Source organism: Archocentrus centrarchus, chromosome 16, assembly GCF_007364275.1.
Source record: "Archocentrus centrarchus isolate MPI-CPG fArcCen1 chromosome 16, fArcCen1, whole genome shotgun sequence".
Lineage (NCBI taxonomy): Eukaryota > Metazoa > Chordata > Actinopteri > Cichliformes > Cichlidae > Archocentrus > Archocentrus centrarchus.
Window position 1 is genome coordinate 30,953,396 of NC_044361.1, and position 26,092 is coordinate 30,979,487.

The window sequence follows — 26,092 nt, forward strand, 5'->3', positions numbered from 1 at the left end:
GCATAATAGTATCTGAAATGCAAACCATCTGTCATTTTAACAGTATGAATATTTATTCTGCTTTTAAAAATGGAGGCTTCCTACTTGATTGTTCTTGAATACAGAATGAAATCGTTCTACTATTGAAAGGACTGCAATGAGTTTTGGTTCAGAAACCCACTGTGCCCATAGGAGGAACGCTAATGATTGTCACCAGCATTTTTCACATATCCAGTAATGTTTAAATTGCTCGATTCGTTGGCCTAAAATCGGGCATAAACATTCATGACCCTCTGATGATGAAGTAAGAGAATTTCATGGAATCTATAAGAGTAGCTTTGCATTAAGCCAACACTGTCCAGCCAGTGTTCACAAGAGCTGTGTGCCTAAGATGACCATATTAGGGGTATCTGCTTGCAATGACATCATACAGAGCCAATAGTCAAAAAAATTTAAATGTAGCTAGAGCAGACAGAAGCCTTAGCATATACTCACCTCATTGTGTGTGTGTGTGTGTGTGTTTGTGTGTGTGTGTGCGCGCGCGAGCGCGCGTGTGTCTGTGTGCGTGTGTGGTTGAAAGGTCCCACTCCTGTCTTTAGTAAAGTGGGGTGTGTGTGATTTTAATTTGATCTGAATTTTTTGTCTCTTCTGGTGCTGGTTAGAAAATGCTAACATGCTTAAAGGCCAAAGCTAATTCGAACATACCTGTTACACAGCATTTTGTCTTTGTGATAGCAGCGTGGCATTAGCAGGTAGCTTAGCAGCATGCTCTTTATACAGTACCAGTCAAACGTTCGGACACAAATGAGTTAGTGTGTCCAAATGTTTCACTGGTACTGTACATATATATTTAATTTTTAGTTTCATATTCAGACTCAAATTCTAGTTTTCTTATCCCTGTTGTCATAGAAGATTTTATCTTTCTTGATTTGACTTTGAGTTGATCTTTCCAAAATGACATTTTTCACATTTTTTGGCATCTCTTTGTTGTCTTTAATTGGTTTCTGGAAGCTGTCCACTGTCTCATTAAATATGGTACACCGTGTGCAAGATTCCATTGGAACTGTTTCTAGTCACGTTACTCTGAAAACCTTCTGCAAATAGTTTAAAGGAAACTGTAATTTTATTATAAAGGATATATGATTTTTTTGTATGTCTGTATTTGTGTGTGTAGTGGTGATTTGACTGACAAGGACTCAAAGCACAGAGGCTGCAAAGAAAGAAGGTATCATTCAAGGCCATAGCACTATGAAAGGATGAGGAGTTATTTATAAGCTTTTAGTTGCCACACCTGCCTCTGGAATATCAGCACACAATACAAGCTCAGGTTGCCAGGCTTTCTTTTTTCATACGTACATGAGCAGTGACTGTCAGACTAAGAATAGCTACTGGGACAAAACAGCTGAGGGCCACCTTCATTAGTTCCTCGTTCTTCTTTTTCTTTTAAGACTCCTCAGCTTTAAGGTTCACCAGGACCATCTAATATCAGTGCCGTCTTTTATATATATTTTTTTATCATAACTATAGAACAAGGAGAGGTTTTTAATTTGTTTTCTTGGCTCCTCTGAGAACCTGAATGATTTAGCACTTTTGTTGCAAAATTGCTGAAGTATTGTCATGCTTAAAAACGAGCGCAGCTCTGTCTGTTTAGTGCCTGATTTATTCAGGCCACTTACGTAAATCAGTTTGTTTCCATGTTCCCAGAGCTGCTGTTCTGAGAACATACAATATATTTAATTATTTTCAATTAGTACATGTGCCAGGTAAAACATGTATGGCAAGCCAAGAGGAAATAAATATTCGCAGCACTTTCAGAATGAGTTATGTCTTTTTAATCATTAATGCTCATTCACAATTCATGCTTGCACTGTACTTTTACTTGCCTAAATTATGAATAAAATCCTGTATTAGGGGGACTGTATGGCAAACCAATATCCCTTGGTGGATGATATTACATTTAATCTGAAGCCCACAGAGCAAGAGAAGATCAGAGCTTTAATGTATGGGTTGCTTTGGAGGGAACAGGTGATATCCAAGCTGTATTTGATGCCACTTTCAGGGTATTCGTAGCAAACAAGTGAAAGATCATTTTTTAATAACATTCACATTTACTTTAATTGATTACACAGCAGTGGGGAATAAGTTTTTTTCACAGTAGAAGTCTTTCTGAAAGTGCTGTAACTAAGTTTAAGGACATTATTCCTTCATTATTATGCTCTTCAATGCCATGTGCCAACACAGTGCAGAGCAGCTAGCTAAACTCTGCTCCCAGAGAGTTAGTTTCTTTTGTCAATAGTTTTACATCCTCACGACTTTGGATAGTGTGGCTCCTCTGAAACTGAAAGCCTCAAATCAGAAGTGCCTGACTCCGTGGTATGACTCACAAATGTGCAGCTTAAAGCAGATAACCCCGTAAGCTGGAGAGGGAATGGCGTCTCACTAATTTAGAAAATCTTTACTTATCCTGGAAAAAGAGTTTGTTTCTCTATAAATAAAAGCCCTCTGTAAAGCTAGAACATATTACTGTTCATTACTGATTGAAGAAAATAAGAACAACCCCAGGTTTCTTTTCAGCACTGTAGCCAGGCTGAGAAAGAGTCAGAGCTCTGGTGAGCCGAGTATTCCTTTCACTTGGCCCCTGGGTCCTCCTTTGCTGGACTGATCTTTCTCTCTCTCTCTCTCTCTCTCTCTCTCTCTCTCTCTCTCTCTCTCTCTCTCTCTGTGTGCGTGTGTGTGCATGTGTGTGTGTGTGTGTGTGTGCGTGTGTGCGTGTGTGTGTTTCAGTGGATGTACAACCTACCTGTGTTGGAGGCTTTCCCTCCTGTTCTCCCTGCCCTTCTGGCAAGCTCACCTGTAAGAGATGCTCTGAGTAACCAACCTGTTTCACATGAATTCCTCATGAACAACTATTTCAGACTGTGAAGAGTCATCAGTCACGCCCAGATTGTTGAGTCAGCGACAGGTATTGTTTTCTGGCTCCCTATTAATGTCTTGGAACTCTGCAGAGTTTCCTCGTGTCATTTCCTGACCCTGTGGTTGCTCCCCAAATCCTGGTTTGCCAGCTCTGTACAGTAAATAAAACCCTGTGTAACCTTCTTTCTGCATCCCTTTACTTTCCCCGGTTTATTACGCCTTCAGTGTCAACTTCAATAGTTTCTTCCTCCAAACCATCAACATGTCTATTAGACTGCATTCCTACTAGACTGCTCAAAGAAATCCTTCCATTAATTGATGCTTCAACCTTAAATATGATCAGTCTCTCTTTATTAGTTGGCCATGTGCCACAGGTTTTTAAGGTGGCAGTAATTAAACCATTACTTAAAAAGCACAATCACCCAGCTGTCTTAGCTACTTATAGGCCAATCTCCAACCTTCCTTTTCTCTCAAAAATTCTTGAAAGACTAGTTATAAAACTTTCCTTTACAATCAAGCTTATAGTTAGGGCTGGATCAGGTAACCCTGAACGATCACTTAGTTATGCTGCAATGGGCCTAGGGTCCTGGGGGGTTCCCATGATAGACTGAGTATTTCTTTTCATTCACCTATTTTTACTCTGTTTATACACCATTTTGCATTTAATCATTAATTGGTGCTCCGGGTGCCAGGCTGGCAGCATCCTGGGGTCGCTGTTGTGCATTTGTCACAGTCCTCGTGGGTGTATTTGGGTGGGTGAATGCGTGTAGGTAGGGATGTGTGTGTGTGTGTATATGTGTGCACATATGTGGGTGGGTGTGTGTGTGTGTGTGTGCGTACGTCTGTGCATGGCTGGATCTGAGTCTAGGCCTTCTTGTGCTTTGCCTCCCGGCTGCTTCTCGTTGGTCGCTCCTGCGTTCCCCGCCTCCCCAGGGTGTGGGCGCCTTGGGGTTCCTGGGCTGGATGTTCTGGTGTGGGTGTTGACCTGCTTTCCTGGGGGCTGTGGGCCGGGGCGGTTTGGGCTTCTCCGGTGTGGGGGAGGGGGGGGGGGGGGCTCTGCGGTATGTCGGGCGGTTCTTGGGCACCTGGGCCCTGGGGCCCTGCCTCTGGGGGGGCTGAATTCCTGTTGCCTCAAATTCCCTGGGGCCCTTGCTCCTCGACTGGAGGGGCTCCGTGTGGGATCTCCCTCTCCCCTCAGCTGGGGTGGGCCTGCAGTTGTCGCTGGAATGTGTGGCCACGGGTTTTCGTGGCTCTTGATGGGCTGCGGGATGGCTCGAATTTCCTGGGTCCCTCTCTGCCTGCCTCTAGCTCCTTGTGGGCGGAGCAGTGGCTTTCCACCCTCGTTGGTAAGTGCATTTCATGACATACAGTAGACACAGACACTAACGCAGTCACAGCATAACAAAACTGTTGTTCTTATACAGCCATGCTTCACTTTGTTGTGCCTCTTCCACATAATTATTTTTCCAAGTATTGCTTGTTTTGTTTTTTGGTATGTTGTCTTTTTTCTTTCTTTTGTAGTTGCAGCTTTTGAATTATTTTGTTAGTTTAGTGGTGCTCTGTCCTCTTTTTCTGTCTTCTCCCCTTTCTCTCTCTCCTTTTTTTTTGCACATCATTTTTTTTGTGCTGTCTCTCACCCCTCAGCCCAGGTGTGTTGTTGTAGGTGATCAATTCATCATTAGTAAGTGTGACCATGCAATGCTCAGAGAAATAGCAAAAAAAAAACAAACAAACAAACAAACAAAAAATAGATCTACATCTCTGTCTCTACAGGCCTTGATGAGCATGTTAAATGTTAAAGTGCGTAACAGTACAATTGGAAAAAGACTAAAGAAACATGGTTAGTTTAGAAGAGTTGCCAGGAGAAAGGCTCTTCTCTCTAAAAAGAACATGGCAGCATGGCTTAGGTTTGAATAGTTGCATCTGAATAAACCATAAGACTTTGAGGGCAATGTCCCTTCAACAGATGAGACCAGTGTGGAATTGTTTGGCCATAATGCACAGCACCACATTTGACAAAAACCAATCAGCATATCAACACAAAAACACCTCACACCGACTGTCATGCACGGCAGTGGAGGGGTGATGATTTGGGCTCGTTTTGCAACCACAGGACCTGGGCACCTTGCAGTCATTGAGTCAGTCATTTGTTTTCACATGACTGTATTAGCAGAATAATAAATGGCAACAGAAACGAAAGGTTATTCAGGTTGTCATTCATTTCATTTATTTGCACCTGTTTCTTTTTTTAGTGTGAGCGTGATTAAGTTACAGCATACTCTTCTGATTTCCAGTAATGCATGTGTCTCATTTCCCTGCTCTGCCTGTGAGTGCTCCAGCTCACATGTACAGGCCATTTGTGCACAGTAGTGCTAACAAAAAAACAAATGAGGAGAAATGGTATTAATTGAATTGACACAACAAGAGCAACAAAAACTTAAACAATCCATATTCTGAAGAATGTAGCAGGATCTGCCACAAAGGCCATCTTGAGTATTCTAAGAGGGGCGTGATCAGTTTTTGCCAACACATCACAAACATGCCACAAGCAGCCATGAAACTTTATGGTTAACATTAAAGTAAAAGCTGATTTTGAAGGTGGATGCTGTTTGAGAACTCATTGGCTTGTGCGACCCAATCACACGACGGTCTCTAGTTATTATTATGCAGTGTGTTCAGTCAGACTCTCTCTTTTTTTTTGAGTAAAAGTCTCAGTACAACCTCAACCTAGCAGAGAAACTTCTAGAATACCCCAGTGTCCAGAGGCCAGATATTTTTTTCCTCATTTTGCATTTCATGTTTACAGAAAATCTGGTGTGACCTGAGCCAGAGGCGAGAACATGAAAGGATTCCAGACATTTCTTGCATGGGATGACTTTTTTCACCTGGTGACCTTCATGTTTTGATCAGCGACAATGCCACACAATTATTTTCTGATACCGTATGTTAAATAACTTGTTTTTTTAATACCAGCAATTTTGAATGCATAATATCGAATAACTTTCAGCATCATGTGATGTCATCATCATTTTATGTGTCATCATATATACCTTTTTGCACCTTTAAGCAAATAGCATAGCATGCTGGTCTTAGTGTGAGAAGTTCAGACAATTTGCCTCTTGTCAACATAGTGCGTAATGTGCAAAAATACATTTATGATTTTTTTTATTAGAAACATCTCTTTCTGTGCAACACTGTTAGGCTCAGATTGAACGCTCTTCTCAGTGCTCAAACATCATCTATCAGTTTCAAGATTTAAGTGAATACTGTTCTACTGGGAATTGTCTCGGTTCAAACCAAATATTGCTAAACTTTCTTTTCAACTTATTCCCCCACTGGTGATAGGGCCCAGAATAGAACTTAATGGACACCAAAGTCTCCTGGATGATCCATCATTTCCTGGTCTGCCTTGACAGCTGTTTCCATGCCTTTTTCTAATCAAGAGCCCATTAAGAGATCATTAGAATGCAAGAGAGGAAAGAGAGGGGGCGAAGTGATTGGTTCCAATTACACGCAGACTTCAATTTATTAAATGACTTGGTCTTGAAGAGACGATAGTTCCTTTCTCCAAGAGGATGACAGGAAAAAAGTTGCCAGCTGTTGTCAATCATGTTGTTATCATCTTTGAATGTCTTTACTTTATAAAGGGCCTGTCATCACTGAGATGATGGGACGGGGGGTGGGGTGTTGGTGTTGGGAACCACAAACTGCAAGAGCCTAATATTTTAATCCGATTTGTGCATTAATATTCCTATGAGTCACAAGAACTCATATTTTACAAGAGTTTGAGCTATTAATTTAGTCAGACATGGAGAAATTAAACGCTGTTCTATTTCTCTCATATAATCATTGATGTTTAAATTGTGACTTTTATGTTCAAGTTACAGAAATAAAAGACTGATTTAAGCTAAGCTTTAGATCTATACAAATGAATGTGATCAGAGTTGATCAGAGATATTCATTAAAAAATACTAATATAAAAGTGTACCCAACAACACAATCCTGTCACTGCATATGCATAGAAATAGCAAATACCATTCAGCGGACAGCACAAAGTTTTTTTTGGATTCTTTAGTCCTTACTGAAATCTGGCAGCGTGTCTCTGAATTTTCATCCCTCATCGAGCTGTGCCCTGACGGTTATTCCTTTATCAGCCAGCCTTGGACATCCGGTCAAGGAGGAGGTCTCGCTGTGGTGTTTCAGAGCCAGTTCTCATGTCATTCAGTGAAGGTCAGACACTTTTCTTCATTGAACTACTGCTGATTAAAGTTGGTAATAAGGACCCTTTGTACTATGCTGTGGTGTATTTCCTCTTGTTTTTAAAGGAGTTCAGTGACTTCTTATCCTCCACCATGAAGTTGTCCAGACTTGTCATAGATGGGGGACTTTAATAGCCACATTGATGACAACTCTGACCTCTTTGGCAGAGGTTTAATCAGCATCATGGATTCTTCTCATTTTACCCAGCATGTGTCTGGCCCCACACATGCCAAAGGACACACTCTGGACTTTGTTTTTACTTCAGGTTTAAATACTGGTTTATTCTAAGGACATTTTTATTTCTGACCACCATTGTATTCTTTTTCCTTGTCCTATCATGTTCTTCTGTCTCCTGTTTGTCGTATGGCTAGTTCTCACATCTTAAATTCCTCTACTTCAGAGAAATTCTCTGATAGTTTTAATTTATTTTTTATCCCCCTTTAATGGTGTTGATTCCTCAACAAATCTTTTTAATGATCATTGTCTTTCCATTTTAGATGAGGTTTGTCCTGTTAAAACAAGATTAGCTCCTGTTTCAAAACCTTCACCTTGGATAAATGACAGTGTTCACTGTTTAAAGCATTCCTGTCGTAAAGTTAAGTGCCTGTGGAAGAAAACTTGTTTACACATTCATCTGCTTCATTTAAAGGATCTTTTCCTTTCTCTTAACAATTCAGTTAAAGATGTGAGGGCTGCCTATTTTTCAAAGCTGGTCATAAAGAGTAGAGGTCATCTGAAGGTGTTATTTGACACCATTAGTGATATTGTTACTCCTGCTCCATCTGGAGTTCCAATTTTTTTCAAATGAAGATTGTAATAATTTTCTTTCTTTCCTGGTAGAAAAATAACAAATAATAAAAGTAATACAAGAACGAATATTTCCCCCTGAGCCTCTTTATTGGCTGTTCCTGCTCCAGGTTGTCCTGTTATTATAGAAAGTTTTTCACCTGTTTCTTTACCTGAGCTGTAAAAATTGGTGGACTCAAAGAAGGCATCTCCCAGTTCTCTTGGCATTTTACCTGCATCTCTGTTCAAAAATGTCTTTCAGCATATCAGTCCTTGTGTGCTCACTATAATTAACACTTGACTGGTCTCTGGTCAAGTCCTCGCTTATTATAAGAATGCTGTCATTCACCCACTTCTAAAAAAATCCAAGCTTGCCACTTCTATTTTCAACAGTTACAGACCAATTTCAAAATTCCATTTTTTCTAAGATCTTAGAAACAGTTGTAGTTTACAGCCATCCTGGAAAAACACAGTATCCTTGATATATTTCAGTCCAGTATTTTTAGAGTTCGTTCCACAGAAACAGCTTTTCCGAGAGTTTCCAGTGACACTTTGATGTTGACCATCAAATTTTGCTTGATAGGCTGAGATACTGGGTGGGTGTATCTGGGTCTGCTTTGGAGTGGTTCACATCATAAATATCTGAATGATAGTTTTCTGTGGCTGTTTCTGGGTGCAGGTCCTCTTCTGCTTCTCTTGCCTGTGGTGTGCCACAAGGTTCTGTTTTAGGGCCCTTATGGTTTTTGTTATATTTGCTCCCTTTACAGCATATCCTGAGCACCTTTGAGGGCATATCTTATCACTGCTATTTGCTAAAGATGCTGATTAGATGATTAGAATCTATCAGAGGCTGGATGGCTGATAACTTTCTTCAACTTAATGAAGAAAAAACTGAAGTCTTTGTGCCCTGACAGATTTGTGCCTAGGATAATGAAAACTCTTGGTCCCCTTGCCACAGTTGCCAGATTTTCCATTAGGAAGCTTGGGGTAACCTTTGACTTTGCTTTTACACTAGATGTTCATGTCATGTCTGGTTCACTCTTGTTTTTAACCATTCAAGGAATATTGCTAAGTTAAGATCCATTGTGTCACGTTGGGAACCTGAGATTGTTATTTATGCATTTATTTCATCACGTTTGGATTATTGTGACACATTGTTTACTTGTCTTAGCAAAAATTCCTTGGAGTGTCTCCAGGTTGCCCAGAATGCTGCTGCGAGGCTTGTGACAAAGTTTTCCAAGTCCCACCGTTGCTGATCCAGCTGCACTGGCTCCCCATGATTTTACATCATACAGAGACAGAGCTTCCCAGTGGCTTCCCAATTCTTGAAATCTCTCCATTTGAGCTGTAGAGCTGCAGTGTCTTTTAAAAAACAGTTAAAAACTCACCTTTTTAGACTGGCATTTGGTTAGCATGTTGTTTCTCCGGTTTTGCTCTGCTGTTATGTTGAAAAGCACTTTGTGATATTTGTTTTGAGAGGTGCTATATGAATAAAATTTTAATTTACTTTTACTTTACTACAAAATGACCTCAATCAGGCCACTGATATGAATGTCTCTGACCAAACAATCCCCCTGCCAGTTGCAGCAAAACCTCCGGCAGAACCATCTGTAGGCAATAACACCCTGACTGCCATTAGGTATCTGGATGAAATCCTTGGACCCAATGTCAGACTCTACAGTGGTGCAGTGGGTCCTAGGTACCTCCTGGTGCAGGACAATGCCAGGCCTCATGTGGCGAGAGTATGCAGGCAGTTCTTGGAGGATGTAAAAATTGATACTATTGACTGGCTCCCACTCTTATGTTTTCAAATGTTACAAGTTGCACTTCAGACTGTCTAGGGTCTCAGTGATGCCAAGAACGACATCCGTGGTCTCATTAGGAGCATACGCTGATGTTGTCAGGCATGCATACAAGCATGCGGTGGCTATACAATCTACTGAGCATTTTGAATTGCTGCAATGAAATTTCAGCAAAATGGACATCATTTTAATTTCCATCAATGTGGCATCCCTTTGTTCCTAATACATTACCCAGTCCATATCGGTATAGATATCCAACATGATTTTGTCACATTGAAATTGAATGTGTTTTCAAAATGTTCCTTTTTATGTGCTTATATAGCTAAGCCACTCTTCCAACAGTAAATTCTTCATTGGAGGAGGGGAGAGCAGTACATGTGGGCAGACTATGACTGACAAACTTGGGGAGTGGCTGAGAGTCCTAAGCCTCTAAAAATAGTGAGGGCAGCCCTCCACCCTTTGCTTTATTTTAGGTTGACCACAGTAATGCCTAGTGCAAAGGTGAAAAATCAAACATCGAAAATGATGAAGAACACAGAATAAATTAGCAGACTGTGCAAGAGACCCTTGGCAGTGAAGGAGACAGGAGGGCCAGTAATGATCCTTCCACAGGTTCACCTACAAAAACCTTGTTACTAGTGACTTTGTTATTTAGTGAATTTGCATCTGAACTTTTCAACTATGTTTTTTTTTTTCCTTTGGTATTATTATTATTATTTTTTTTAACTTCTTTACACAAACTCACAGCTTCTTACTTTTTTTTTTATCCATTCCAATGAATTTGTTGAGGCTTAGTTTTCTCAACTGGCCTCACCTCTGACCATGTTTACCAACTGGTCCAGTTGTGCCAAAAACTGATCCTCTGCCAAAAAGTGATTTCTGGTATTTGCTAGAAAGAGACTGGCTTTGACCAAGGGACATTCTGAATGATCTGTGACCAGATCATTCTGATGCATCCCTGGCCCTTGATGTTTTTTCATAGTGAAAATTAGATTTTTAACATCAAATTAAGTACTCTGCATTTCACATCCTAAGTCAGAAAATGTGCAAAACCTCCACATGGATGGCAGGACCAAAGGTTTCCCAGCAGAATATTGCCCAGAGCATCACACTGTCTCTGCTGGCTTGCCTTCTTTCCATAGTGCATCCTGGTGTGATGTAAAAGAAAATGTGATTCGTCAGACCAGGGTACCTTCTTCCATTGCTCTGTGATCCAGTTCTGATACTCACATGCCTATTGCTGGTGCATTGTTGGTGACAGGGGTCAGCATGGGCACCCCGATTGCTCTGCAGCATATAAGAACCAGCATGATGATGATGATGAAGAAGATGATGATAATGATGATACTTTATTGATCCCACAATGGGGAAATTATAGTTAACAGAACACCCATTCAAGAAAAGACAAACAACCAGACAAACATAGGGAGATAAGTGTCTGCGGCCTTGCTGCCATCACCAAGAGGTGCTGCCGTTACAAGATAAGAGGGAAACAAAGTGTACACAATAGGATAGGTGAGGATAAAAAAGCATCTCATATTTTCCCCCATAAAGGGGGCACAGTATAAGGTTAAAAAGAAAAAAAACTCTGCATAGTAAGCACATATAGCAAATAGCATGGGAGCCCTAGGGTGGGTAAGGGCAGGGGATGGGAGGAAGCAGGCGGAGGTGCAGGCGACTCAGACCCCCCCCCCCCCCCCCCCTCAGCTAACAGTTCCTGATAAGAGATTGAATGTTTATCAGCAGCTTGGTCTAGGGATATCAGTTCACACATATCAGAAGATGGGACAGCGGGGGCGTAGAGCGTCTGTTTCAGGGCTGTCAGGGAGCCAAATTTCAGATTCTACAATTGTTTTGGTACAGGCTGTACTGATTAATTTGTTGACAGCCTTCAGTCTTTCTGGCACTCTTTCAATCATCCAAATTTCTTGGTTCGTTCCTTCACCATGCAGAAACAGATACGTCTACAAGATCTAATCCCTTCTGATTCAGCTCCAGATATACTGAGTTTGAATCTGTACCATTCTGCATTCTCACAAACAGCCTTACCAAGGCCCGAACAGTTGCCCAGACTTCCCAAATTTCACAATAATCCGGGTATCACCAAGTCCAATCAGGAGAAATCTTGGTATCAATAAGCCAATTATATATGCCGCATCCTCAATCGACAGTACAGCTAGGCACGTCATCTTCCACTCTCCACAGGAATCCATAACATAGCCAGCCAAGTATGTCAATTGGATAAGAGTAAAGAGGGTTCTCCTTTCCCCAATCTCCTCATGGTGAGAATTTGATCAATCAGTGGTGTTGAGAGACCAGCTGACCAGATCCATAATTATAATTTCTAGTTCAGAAGATGTGTGAAGAGAGGCTTCAAAGCAGGGTAAAAAGGAAGGGTTTGGGAGAGAAGAAAAATGTGTCCATCTCCGCTGAGAGCAAGAGAGAAAATCAGCGTTAAATTTTTTGCAATTTGAGCTGCAGTAGCTCATCTGTTGGACTGAAGCCAGGCTTAGCTCTCCACGTGCATCAATGAGCCTTGACCACCCATGACCCCATCCCTGGTTCACCACTGTTCCTTCCTTGCACCACTTTTGATATATACTGGCCACAGCAGACCAGAATCACCCACAAGAGCTGCAGTTTTGGAGATGCTCTGATCCAGTTGTCTAGTTAACACAATTTGGCCCTTGTCAAACTCTCCCAAGTCCTTATGCTTGCCCATTTTTCCTGCTTCTAACACATCAACCTTTGAGGAGAAAATGTTCACTTGCTTGCTAATATATCCCACCCACTAACAGGTGCCATAATGAAGATATAATCTGTGTTATCCACTTCACCAGTCAGTGGTCATAATGTTGTGCTTTATCGGTGTACACTGCCTTATGTCCTCTGCTATATCTTATATCTGTAGCTGCTTCTTTATTAACTGTCAACTTGTGCAAGCTCACTTGTGGAAAGACAAACTACTTTTGCAGTCAATAGTTGAAAGTTTACTTTGTATCTCTATTATCTCACAAGAATAATGAGAACCCTTAATAAAGGACCTTGAAGATCAGAGTGCAGAGTTATTAGCTATGAGGCATGGATGCATTTCAATAGACCCAGTTAACTCTGTGCACCTTATCAGAAAAGACATAATTAGAAAACAGATGGTTGCAGCTGAGATAGAGGGGGATGTTGGTGATAGTTTTAGGACTTAGACCCCAAACTTATACTTAATATGTTCTCTCAGCATCTTCGAACATCTTTTCAGTGATCTAATTTCTTCAAATAAGTTTGTTCCCCTCTTTGCTCTATCTCACCACTCAAGAATTTTTTCATTACTTTGTTATGGAGAATATAAATCTGGCAAAATAGCTGGATTTAACCCAAAGTAACTCTCTTAACCCTACATAAGGCAAGAGACTATTTTATATGACGCCCATCCCGTGCCTCAGTGAAGTTAAGATGCGTGTGGTCTTGAAGAAATGGCCTAGTATATAAATTTGTAATGTGTAGGTTATAATGTTCTAAAAAGTGATGTTGTGGTGGATCTGTTATAATGTACTAAAATACATATTCCTTTCACTATATATGTGGGTGGGGTGAGGATGGGGTTTGTATTGTTTAGTATATACGTACACTCCTTGGAATTTTTTTTTAACCACTTACAGGTAAGGAAACAAATATGGTAACCTCATGTTTTTCTACATGAAAATGAAACATTTTGAAAAATGTGACAAAAGTGCCCTCCAGTTACACTCTCAGGTTGAAATTTCAAATTTCAAAGTGGCCGACAAAGGGTTAAAGACTGCTTTGCAGTCACTTGCAATATCAGAGAAGCTATTAAATAATGATAATCTTTATTAAAAAACAAAGAAATTTAGGTCAGAAATTGAGTTTCAACACTAAGATTTATAATCAAAATATTTATTACTGAAATTGCAGTCAACCTTTAACTTTTCTGGCATTAATTGAAATGTGCATTTCCTTGTGCAACTTTCTAACCTGGTTGTCCATGTGCTGTCTAAGTTAAGTGGCCTAGATAGTCAGTCTGTCAATTATTCATTGATCCACGGTAGGCACACTCCCGCAGCACTGATTGAAATTCTGTGGTTGCAGAAACATTGGGTTCATCCAAACTACTATTCCCCATTGTAAGTTCTTTCATGGCTGTGGGACTCGAGGGTGCATTCTCCTATTCAATCTTGTCGGGGCTTTGAAAATGGAGAAAGACGGCATTCTGACAGACAAACTACAGCCTGTTACTGCTCCTAGTTTTTCATACTTCTGTTCAAAGAAGATGCAGATGGGAGGATGGAGGACATGAGCATGAGAGCTTGACAACATGGTCTGTGTCATGGCACTCTAAACACAACAGAGACAGAAAAACTCCCTCATTCCACGAACACTTTTTGAACCACTGTGGTTACAATTTAAAACTCTCTTGTTTACTTTCCTCACTTCTCTTTGCTGTACCACATCCTGTTTAATTGTCTAATAGGTTGTTGTCCCACTTTGGTTTTCATTTCTTTTCCTTTTTACTGGGTGTTACCCAGTTCCTTTGTCTCTCGCCTAACCACTTAGGCTCACTCACACGATCCTTTCACAAACATTTCTTTGTTGTTGGTTTCCTTTTCTTTCCTTTTTGCAACCTTGAACTTTGTTGGTGCTTTCCCAGCTCCAGCTTCCCAGTCTTGCTAAACTATCATTTACAATATCTGCTTTGCCCTCTGCTCATTGTCCTTTGACCTTTACCTTGAGGTCACAGAGCAGAGCTTCAAACTTGTCCAAGATTTTTAGTAGCTGCATCTGTGGTTTGAATTTGAAAAGCTACTTTACATCGTTCTTGACTAATCCTGTTAACAAGATTTTCAGTGAAAACTTGACCTTTGACCTCTGACCTTGACCCAATTATGGTAAAAATTTAAAAATCATGATCTAGGTGTCACTGGTCATCTTTCATGCAAATATGGTATGGTAGTTTTGCTGTAATATTGTTAGTAAACAGACAGAAAGAGAGACAAACATACCAAAAACAATACCCCGTTCCTCCATAATCTAAGATTTTCACATGTTCATAGTGTAAGTCTGTCTTGATATTAGGCAAACATATATTACATTGAACTGAATTATTTATCAGATCTTTAGCTCCTCCCCCTCCCTCCATCACCCATGGGATAGTTATTGCATCACCCAGGATTGTTTGTGATTCGTAAATGTAGAAATACAGCAATGTATGATAATTAGAATGAATCTGTTGTTTTGATTAGTTATTTAAGACTCTTTTTGAGTGAAGCATTACATTACATTATTTCTTTCCTTGTTACCTCTTTATAGGTCAGTCTTTTATTGGAAAAATTTTCCTTAGGATATCTGGTAGCCAAACTAACAATGGATATTAAACCTGAGATCTACACCATATCTTATCATGTCTTGGAAACAATCCCATGGATAGGTACACTTTTCCACTCCTCAGTTTATGGAAGGATCACTTTCTCTCCTGACTGCTCAGAAAAGAAAGGGAAATAAAACAAAGGATTTTCTTTTTAGACTACAGGCTCCTTACAGTGCTGTGCATTTTTTGTATCTAAATTCAGATCACATTCAAAATTAAGTCAAGCATTCTTGAATTATGTAGAACATGATTTAAACTAATTGCTTTTTTTTGTAACCATTTAGCCATTTTAAAGATATTTCTATTCCCAATATGGAGTCTGCTTTTCAACATTAAACATTTAAACTGTTCAGCGCTTCATTTTATTCGATTTTTACAGCATGTCCAGTCAGTCGGAAGCAAAAAAAACAAAGCTACATTATTTTTATTAGTTGACAGAAAACATACTCTACTTAACAACAGGCTGCTGAGTTGTACTTTGGATTATTTGCGCTGTCCACATCATCTCTTTATTGCCTGACAAGGTCAATGTGCAAAGCACATAGCAAGAACTTTCGATATATTACAGAACAGGGGCAGATTTATTTCTCTGGCACCCTTTATTAAACATGACATGAGCAATGACGGGTTAAAAGTTTTGGTTGGTGAATGTGAATTAAGTAAAACATTTCCTAAAAGTCAGAGTGACAGTGAGTACAAATTTACAAAGTGGATCTGATACAAAGTCTGAACTGTGTATCAGATCCAGATGTAAATACCTCGAAATAAAAGCTGAGATCTTTTATCTCATATTGTTAATTTAATGTCAAACCCAAATGTTTCCAGTCTACAACAAAAATAAAGGGATTGGCCTCACTGTTACAGTACTTTGGGAGAGGAGTGTATCTACATTATGCTGCACAAAATGTCCAAGTGTGACTCATGTCACACGGTTTCCACACACCTGACATGATTACTTTACAGCTGTGTATAAAAGTTTGCGCTGAAGTTATTCAAAGCCTCACTGTTATCTACATGACTTGGGTTGTGCCTAACCCCACCTTGTGATATATTTGTCGGTTTCCTTCTGGTGGAAGAGCAGCAAACATTGAGTTCATGAATTTTTTTGAGCTACAGAAGCAAAAACATTGCTTTTTATATGTAGATGCTGTCATTCCATGAATTTTATAGATCTCTGTAAACACTGAAATTTGCTGATGACAAAAGAAGTGTTAATGCGTTGCAAACATTCAGTCATTTTATTGTCATTTCAAACACCTCAAGATGTGACAGTAAGTGTCAGGCTCTGTCTGCTGCTGTGTCCAGGCACGATGCAATCACGTTTATTTTCATATCTAATCTTTAAGGCTGACTGTCCACATTTTTAATTTAAAAATTACTGTACTGGGTTTGTGTATTTAGGCAGTGTAATAAGTTGCAACAATGTGTTGTCATAGCGGAGACATACAAACACACATGCTGATGATGTACAATTAGAGTTTTGGTAGTTATTAATAGTGTGCAGCTTTATTCTTTGTAGCCCCTTTAAAAAAAGGCCTATGAATTCAATGACTAAGAACCACTTTCAAATAAGCTGCTATATTCCTTTTGTTGCCTTTGACACATTTGATACTTACAAAAAAAAAAAAAAAAAAAATCGACAAAATAAACAAGGAATTTTCAGTATACACATCCAGGCTTTAAATGTAAACCCACAGTTATCAGCATTTTCAGAAATATTTTGCAAATGTGGATTAATAAATAAAAATACATGGATACAAAAAGCATAATATGTCACACATAGGAGTGAAATGTTCTTAAGGATCCAGAGGCGGCCGTTCATCTTGAACAACACAGCATGTTGCATAGCCGTTCATCTACTGTCTGTCCTCCCATCCAAAAAAAAGCTGCTGAGAAATGTTCTCTACAGTTATTCAAGGACCACACTGGGAGTGGGAGTGGGGTTCAAGGTTTAAAAGATTTTGGAGAGGAGAATTATTCTTGAATTTGTAGTGTCCAACTTCCCAGAAGAATTAGTTTTGATTGCTCTGTTCCTTCACTGTCTTCAACTTCCTCATGTGGTTCCATTTTGGAACCAGTGCAGGTCCACATGTAGTTTGTCCTTATGCAGCTGTCTATAGTAGAAGGTCCACAAAATAATTCAGGCGTCCAGTTTTGTTTGTATGTTGATTCAAATGTGGCATCATTGGATGGTGTAATCTGACATCCCTTGTCAGAATCAGGAACAGCTGGTTGAGCTGGGAAGGAATGGGTGTTGCAGTACAGGGGTGTCGGTGTGCTATCATCACATCCAGAATCTGACCACTCAGAGCTGTCTAAGCTGGCCAAGGATGCTAATGATGACTCATCCTTAGAGTCCGTGAGGTCTGATAGAAGAAGCTTTCGCTCTGTGTATGCTGGTGAGACTGTGTCGCCATTGCTGCTCTGTAACTGAAAATTGAACAATGGCAGCACAAGTTTTCCACTGATATCCCGTATTGTGTGAATCAGGAGCTTCCCAGCTGGATTGCTATCACAAGAATCATGATCAGGTAGTAGTGGTGAAACTGGTGGGTGACTGGTTTCTCTGTGTTCAGTGACAGCCTGCTGAAAGTCTTCATTGTCTTCAGGTGGTACCTGAACAGCCACTGCACCGTAGTTGTCAGAGGACTGGGTGCTTGTGTCACGACAAGGGATGTCCTGAGGGGAGTACCCTCCACTCCTAACTGAAGGCCCATTTGTATTCATCTGGATTTTGGCATAAAATATTTCATCCCTTTGAGGGCAGATCTCGACAGGAGAAATTATGAGATTTTTATCTGGCTCTTGCAGGATTTTAGAGTTCCCCAAAGTGATTATCTGTTTTCAAGATAATGAAAAGATATGGATGTCAGTCAAACACATGATTTGAAATGTGAAAACTACACCACTTAATACAAGTATTTTTAGGTCTGCTGATCTGTTTAGACATTTGTATTTAACACTGCATTGATACAACAAGCAAAGAGAGCATAAAGAGGTTACAAAAAACACATATTATAAAACCACCGTGACTCACTGCACGTGCTCTTTTGACCTTTCACCCACACTGTTTTAGTGTTTCTATTTACTTCATGTTGCTGCCACACATTGGAAAACTAGACGTGTACAGTAATGTGCCAAAGAGATTGATTTTCCTGTAAGACAACATTTCCTTGTAACAGTAAGGAAGAAGGCTGAACAGACAATGGCCTTACCAGTTCCTGTGTCATGCTCTTTGGTTTCCCACCTTTCACATATTTGCACGCACACACAAATGATACTATGACTAAGGCAACCAGAACAGCCACACTCATGAGAATCCATCGCAGAACCATCCATGGACTTTCTGAAAGATCTGTAAAATGAAATATCCTTGAGCACTTTAAAACAGTAAACAATAAAACTTTCCACACTGACGTGTACGTTTAGGAATGCTCTCTCAGGGAGCAGCATTGCTGCACCTGTCACATAGAGCCCTTGAACACAGACATAATTGATTAGTCAGGTACAGGTACAAGTCAGGTTAACTGTAACTCATCTAAAACAACAGAGAAACGGACTTTCCAGAACACTGGAAATTCCTACGGACTTGTGTTTACCGTCAGATATGAAACAAAAGAATGCAGAATGAGGCAAGCATAGGTGAGAAGAACATCATCCTTGCAAGTGCGGTGTCTAATCTCTTATCTCATTAGGTTTGCATAATAATAATGGAGAAAGAAGCTGGTGCCCATTGATTATGGAGGGACTTCATTTTATTTATTTTTTTTAAAATGTAAAAATATTTTTTAACCCCTTAACTGGCAAGGACCCGGTGACGGGCCGTTTGTAGTCCCTTTTATATGGCAGGCTAGACCCTCCCATTTTTATTGACACGTCATTCGGCCAATCATGTAACTGGCTGCACCAAATCACCTGACAAAGCTACGTGACGCCCTCTGAGTATTATTGGCTCTGGGAAACCCATTTCTTAACATGATTGGCCGAATGAGGTGTCAGTCAAAATGGGCGGGTCTAGCCTGCCATATAAATGCACTTCATTCGGCCCGCGGACCAGACGCAGCCGATTAATAGGCTATGAAATGGGTTGTTCAGAGCCAATAATAACCAGAGGGTGTTATGTAGTTGTTTCAGGTGATTTTATTTGCTGCCAGTTAAGGGGTTAATATAGATCTACAGAATGAACAGCATATTTATTGTGGCCTTATTTTCTGCCTCATTGCAGCCCCAGCAAGTGCCTCATCTGTGTGGTGCAGACGCAGAGGCTTTAAAAAGCACTGATTTATAACAAACTGTCATGATTTATTACCAAACACTGCATTGCTTCCAAATGACTGCAGTCACTTGAAGAAATTAGTGCAGACTGATTAAAGTCAAATGTAGAAAATGCATCAGTTTCAAGTATCTTAATTTTTGCATTTTCTCCACAGCAGGTGGGCCCTTGAAAGCTTCATATGGGGTTGCTGAATAGTGCACAATTTTCTCAAGTGAAATCAAATTTTTGTAAATATTATACAGGTACATCTGCTACTTTAAATCAAGTTTTAAGAAAAGTACACAAGTTATTAATGTAATCCATTCAAAACTGACATCAAGTCTTGCTGCCATGGCTATAATATATGAAAAAACACTCATGTCTGACTACAGTTATTATTTATGTGTGACATTCGTGTGCTGTGGCCAGTATTGTGCTAACCTGAGAGTGTTACACAGAAGGAGGCCATTTCACTGCTTGGGCGACCCCAATAAGAAGATGGTGTGTAGATAACCGTACCGCAGTAGTTACCCCACTTCTGTAAGTTGATGTAGAACTGGCCAGTCCAGTTTTCAAAACTCTGAAGAAAAAGGGGTTCATATGGATGACAGTTGATTAGGTCAGGTACATAAAACATTTTCAGCACAATATGAGCAAACAAAACAATATACAACAGAAGTGACCATAACATCAATCTCATGGTAAATCTTTTTCTTTCAATCATTTTGTCTTGATACTAATCATCAGTTAGAATATGTCTGTCAGCTTGTTACTAAATATAATACATGCCAGTGGTCCATTCACCATACTGTATATGGATCAAATTTTATCCAGATCAAATTTCAGTTCAGTTCAAAATTCAGTTCCTTGAAGCCAGTGTGGATTTCTTATATATAACAATATAAACATGGCCATGAAGTCAAATGCTATTCGGAAGCAGGTTTGTTTAATGTAAACATGTTTAAGTGACGGCATCACCCAACCGTGGTTGTGGCGCTCTTATGAAAACAACTGGTCGTGATCGGTGCCTTGATAACAGGAAGTGCGTTCCCAAGGAGAGAACACTGTATAATTGTCCAGTTCCTTTAGTGTAACTTTACTCAAAAGATGTCACTTATATCAGGAGGGAATAAGTGTAATTTACTGGAAATCTATATTTGGATAAAATATTTCCTGCCATTGCAACTAAATAATTATACACGAAATAAAGAAATAATTTCACCGCTGCTGAATTTTGAAACAGTTTCTTCTTTGTCACCCTCTAAAATGGGCTTATTAATATTTTCCATGTAGATTTTTCCTGATTCTGTCCTCTTCCAAATTTGTCTTTGGGTCTAAGCCACTTTTTTCCCCCTGTTTTTTGCTTGCCTTGTCTTCTTGTTTTACACTACTTACGAAAACTCAACCATACAATGCACAATTTAATGATATGCATATGCCAATGTTTTAATGCAACCTTAAATTTGATCAAATTTAACCTGCATCATGTCTTACAGTTTGATCTATACACACTGTGACTATTTTTCCATCTCAAAGATATAATTTCCTCTTGCATGACTCACAGTGACACCACTAGGATTGACCAACGACAACTCTGCACACTAGTACGCTTGCTAAATAGTTATAAAAATTACACACCTGGATGGATTGCAAAGTCTCTAAAAGGATTTTGGCTTTACTAATGGTTTGTTGGAATGGTGCATCTATATACTTCAAGCGAAAAGGAAAAAAAGGATGTTCCCAGCTTTCTCCCGAGTTCTGTCTACATTTGCCTTTAAATCTCTTTGACTTCAAAGAGTTAAAGGCAACAGTAATTGCTCTGTGATCTTTTGATAGGTTGACTGAAAAATACTAAATACCTGTGTGAAAATATTTTAGTATTCTGTGTTTTTTTTTTTTTTTTCGTGTTACAACTCGTCATGCATTACTCATTTCTGCTTTGCCTGATTCTGCTCTGATTAGCTGGCTGTTTTTTTTGTAGCATTCCAAAAATGTGTTACCAATAGAGAAGTTGCGCGTGTGGCCTCTGGACAACAAACTGTGCAACAACAAAAACAACAACAACACTGATAACATGGTTGAAGGGTGCTTCTTCCATCTCTTCCTTACACTTTACATTTTCATTTATCAGCTGTTATAAATGCTGATATATCAGCAAATGACTAATATCAGCTGAAATATTAATCAGATGCTACTGGTTGATTTTTTTCTGTGTATGTACAATGGGTTCCTGTTCTTCCTGCTAGGTTAACATACAGTTCTTGACATCAGAGTCAACAATTGCATGTTGTAATAGTAGATTAAGTTTTTTTTATTTGTTAGTCCTTGTATTTAAGGATGCATAAGTGAAAAAAGAAGCAATATGTGGTTCAGATTCTGTGATATAATTTCTTGTATTTTTTTATTTTACTTGTAATGTATTTTAATACATACTACATAGTTATATAGAGCATGTTTTATATTCTAAATGCAGACTCACCTGTACAGCCTGGTCGGGATATTGTAAATTTAAGGTGTAGATAATTCTAGTTGGTGATGGCACTATTCTGTTGTTGATGATGACGTCTGCAATGGAGACTTCTTTTGGTCCCAAGGGCAAGGTGACATTAACAAACAAAGACAACTCTGTTGTGGATGTAAATAAGATGGGTCGACCCAAAATAGCTACAACAAGGCGACAAAGAAAGATGAATTAATGGATACTGCAACAGAATATATTTTACTTTGAGGATGCAAGGAAATGCATGAATGAGTATGGAGATTCTTACTGTGTTCTAAAGGTTTGAACCTTGTCGTGGAACCATGAGATCTATCGTTCACCGTCACCTTAGCATAGTAAAAAACATCTTGAACAACGGGGGTTTCTGCTGTCAGGTCACAGAATAGGCTGGTAATATTCTGACAGTCCTCTTTTATCTGGTATGACTGATTTTTTTCATCACTGTAAAGAGAGCAGTACAATTTAATGTAATGTAGAATGTGGCAGCAGAAAGTATATTAATAATGATAATCATTAATACTCTTAAAGATAATCCATGTGCATTCTAAGAAATTCTGAAAAACATCATTCAAGCACTGAAAATGTTCTGCTGCAAATGTGTGCAGCGAATTAACAAGCAAAGATCGTTCTGACTCCACAGAATCATTTTTGCACACATAACAGCCTTTTTTGAGGGAGACAAATTAGCATTTTGTATTAATAGGAAACCATTATCCAGCAGGCACGCTAGTCTTTCTCTGCAGCTAATTTGAACCTAGAAATCACTCCAGAAATTCCAGGTGACAGTAGCTGGGGGAAAAGTCAATTGGAAAGGGGTAGCACTCGACATTTGTCTAAGAAACTGCAACATAATTGGAGCACATGACAATTCCACTTTGCGGAGGCCGTTTGTAGAGACTGAGTAAAACAAGAAAAATAAATAATGCTTGAAAGCACACTATGATTATTGCATCTCCCTTTAGTGAGGAAAGCAGCATCCAACACGTAGGCTACTAATTACTTGGAAAAGGCCTCATAGATATTCTTTAGTGGTGGTTCTAAGCTGCTGGCATCAAAGCTCAATCCAAACAACAAAATGATAAACTTCTCTAACTGCATGCTAGTTTTGGGCAGTTTGTGAGCCACTGTGCCTTCCTAATCACACATGTAGGGAAGGAGAGAAAGGGAAACGGAGGCAGTGAGTGAAAGCGAAAGAGACGCCTCTTGACTTCTGCAGGGAAATACAATTTCTACAGTGTATTACAAAAGTGAGTACACCCCTCACATTTCTGCAGATATTTAAGTATATCTTTTCATGGGACAACACTGACAAAATGACACTTTGACACAATGAAAAGTAGTCTGTGTGCAGCTTATATAACAGTGTAAATTTATTCTTCCCTCAAAATAACTCAATATACAGCCATTAATGTCTAAACCAGAGGGAGTACACCCCTAAGAGACTACACCCGTAAATGTCCAAATTGAGCACTGCTTGTCATTTCCCCTCCAAAATGTCATGTGACTCGTTAGTGTTACTAGGTCTCAGGTGTGCATAGGGAGCAGGTGTGTTCAGTTTTGTAGTACAGCTCTCGCACTCTCTCATACTGGTCACTGAAAGTTCCAACATGGCACCTCATGGCAAAGAACTCTCTGAGGACCTTAAAAGACAGATTGTTGCTCTACATGAAGACTGTTATATAAGCTGCACACAGACTACTAATTTACATTTTCTCTATTTGCGTGTGAACAAATTCAATGAAAGGGCCAATAAAGTCCATCTCAGTTTTCCAGACTGACCATCGCAACAACAATTTCAAGTCTCTGAAAAATAGCCATCACAAATGTATGTAACTTTAGGAAAGGCAAAAAAAAAGTCTTGAAATCAGTCTAGCAGTGTAGATTTTATCAGGATTTTCTCAAGGAGTATTTGTTTTTTCCCTCTGCACACAATTATGTATTTACAGTGGCAGCCTGTATGTGGAAAGAGGTCAGAAATGGAACAGTGTTTATTCCAGTGGTGTAGGTTATTAGTTAACAATTAACGCCTGTTAACAGTGGATGTCTGTGGCGCTGAAGATTAAGTTAGTAGTAAAAATGAGCTAGGTTTGGTTCACTATGTCATACCTTCCACTGCAACATATTACATCTGTACACACAGCCATAAACCATGTGGTGCCCAGACCTGTGTTCTTAATTTATTATTTTCCGAGTCTCATTACAAAACTACTATATGATGCAGGCAAATGTTTGCCCTGCAAACAGCTTTTTTTTTTTTTTTTTTTTTTTTTTTTTAGCTGTGGCCTTACGTGGATCTGTATATGGAAACACAAATGTATAACAGTGGGGAAGTACAGCTGTCAAATAATCTTTCATCAGTCATTCTGGTCTTACCTCTTGTACTCGACAGTATAAAGCAATCTTTGCCCGGGAAAATCAGGCTTTGCAGGATCCCAGTGGAGTACATTATAAAAATTCTTGGAGACAAATTGCACTGTGGAGTTGCCAGTTGAAAGACAAGCTGAAGAGTCTGTGAAGAAGGGAAGAATATGTCAGTGGCAGGTCTGTGGCAAATGATAATCCTTTGTTTGATTAAGTCTGGTTTATTATCTGGTTTTTAAACTGATAAATTCAACATTAGTCATCTCTGGAACTTTTTTAAAAATCTTTTATCTAGTTGCAGAATGAACTACAGTCAATATAAAACCACTGAAGTCTCAGGATCCCCAGCTAGTGCAGTTGCCTACATTTTAAACTTCAGAAAATAGCACAGCCACTCAGTAATAACTGATGCAGTGCACACACCGGATCTGGGACTGCAGGATGATTATTAAAGATGGGCTTTGTTTCAACTGGTCACTGAACTCAAAAAGATCTTGGCTCCTTTTCCTGTCATGTCGTTGATACGTGGAAATAGAACTCGGTCATCTCCCAGGCTGGGACTCAGAAAAGGGAAACCAAAACCTTTACAAGCTGTACTTTGGAGCCTATGTTTCCAAACTAGTTTCATAATGTCAGACCATACACACAGATTTAGTTGTTTACTGTAACAATACTGAGTGTATTATTATATTTGAATCTTAAACCGCATGCAGTTTATTGAAAGACATAAGCTTTAAAATTAGACATCGACATTTCAGAATAAACCTTTTTTATTAGCAGTGCAATTTTCACTATTAACCCGACTATAAAATGAAATGCTGTTTTCCATCGATCCCTGTCACTTACAATCACTAAAGTCCTTTGTGAGTTCTCCTTAATTGAGACTCTTTCATTTCAGATGAGTGAACTGACCCTGCAATTATCCTAAGTGTTTATTTTATTTCTCCTGGTAGAAAATAATGATCAGTTTTAGTGTAAGCCTGCCTGTACCAGACACCTGTAAACAATATAAAAAAAGACCCAAATTAGCTGCTCTGTACTCACCACAGCAGAAAAAGAGAAGTATCACAACGTTCATAAACCACATCTTCATCAATTATGTGGGTTCCAAAAAATCAGTCTTGCTCTGTTGCCTAGTCTCAGAAATCCTCCCAAACAAAATCTGAATCAATGTGAAAAAAGCTGTTAAATCTTGGAGCTGAATACGGTTTCATTTCCCTGCCACTTCTTTTCAACCATCTCCAATGCGTTCTGGGAAAGGAGTGGCTTTACTCAGGTGTTCAGGTGTACTGTACTTTGACATGTTATCACTTTGTTCCTGTTTTTCGTCTTACTATATGGACCGCCCATTTTCTGGCTCCAAAATTGCAGCTTCCCTTTTGTCCTCCCTCCCTCTCATTCACCTTGAGTCAGTCTCTCTCTCCCTCTCTCTGTGGACTTGTTTTTCAGGTTTATGTAGTTTACTGTGAGTGATCAAGATCTGAAACTAGAAAAAAACTAAGTGAAAGACTATTACGTGTATGTGTGTGTGCACCTGGCTTACACATCGCTGTGTTGTTTACATACAGGTTGAAACAGCCCAGTGTTGTCACTGATGACACACAGTCTAGGTAACAAATAAATAGGTGTGTAAGTTACATCACTGAGAAAATAACATAACATTTCAAGTTATCAAGTCAACATTTTGAGGTAATACCCAACATTTTGACTGAGGGGGTTGCAGAAGAAGATTGTTTGTTTTTGTCATTGGAGACAAAAAATATTTTTTCAGTGGTGGAAACAAACTTCCACACCTATAGCCAAAAAGGAGAAGAAAAAACTGAAACTGGAAATTTAAAGAAGCCTCAATGCAGAACTTT

General features: G+C 39.4%; 1 protein-coding gene across 1 annotated transcript; it reads right to left on the bottom strand.

Annotated features, from left to right (window-relative positions):
* Positions 1 to 16,365: 16,365 nt before the first annotated feature.
* ifnlr1 (interferon lambda receptor 1) lies at positions 16,366 to 25,483 on the bottom strand. Its single transcript, XM_030750640.1, has 7 exons — positions 25,278 to 25,483; positions 24,246 to 24,381; positions 22,141 to 22,313; positions 21,852 to 22,036; positions 19,814 to 19,952; positions 18,333 to 18,472; positions 16,366 to 17,955 (listed from the first exon to the last, which is right to left on the bottom strand). Exons 1-7 carry the CDS (start codon positions 25,324 to 25,326, stop codon positions 17,092 to 17,094), a joined length of 1,686 nt encoding a protein of 561 aa, XP_030606500.1. The 5' UTR covers positions 25,327 to 25,483; the 3' UTR covers positions 16,366 to 17,091.
* Positions 25,484 to 26,092: the final 609 nt, after the last annotated feature.

Coding starts and splice junctions, on each gene's coding strand:
- ifnlr1 (XM_030750640.1), bottom strand. CDS start 25,326: ATGAAGATGTGGTTTATGAACGTTGTGATACTTCTCTTTTTCTGCTGT. Junction 24,382..25,277: donor ACTTCTCTTTTTCTGCTGTG/GTGAGTACAGAG, acceptor CCTTCTTCACAG/ACTCTTCAGCTTGTCTTTCA. Junction 22,037..22,140: donor GTTCAAACCTTTAGAACACA/GTAAGAATCTCC, acceptor GCCTTGTTGTAG/CTATTTTGGGTCGACCCATC.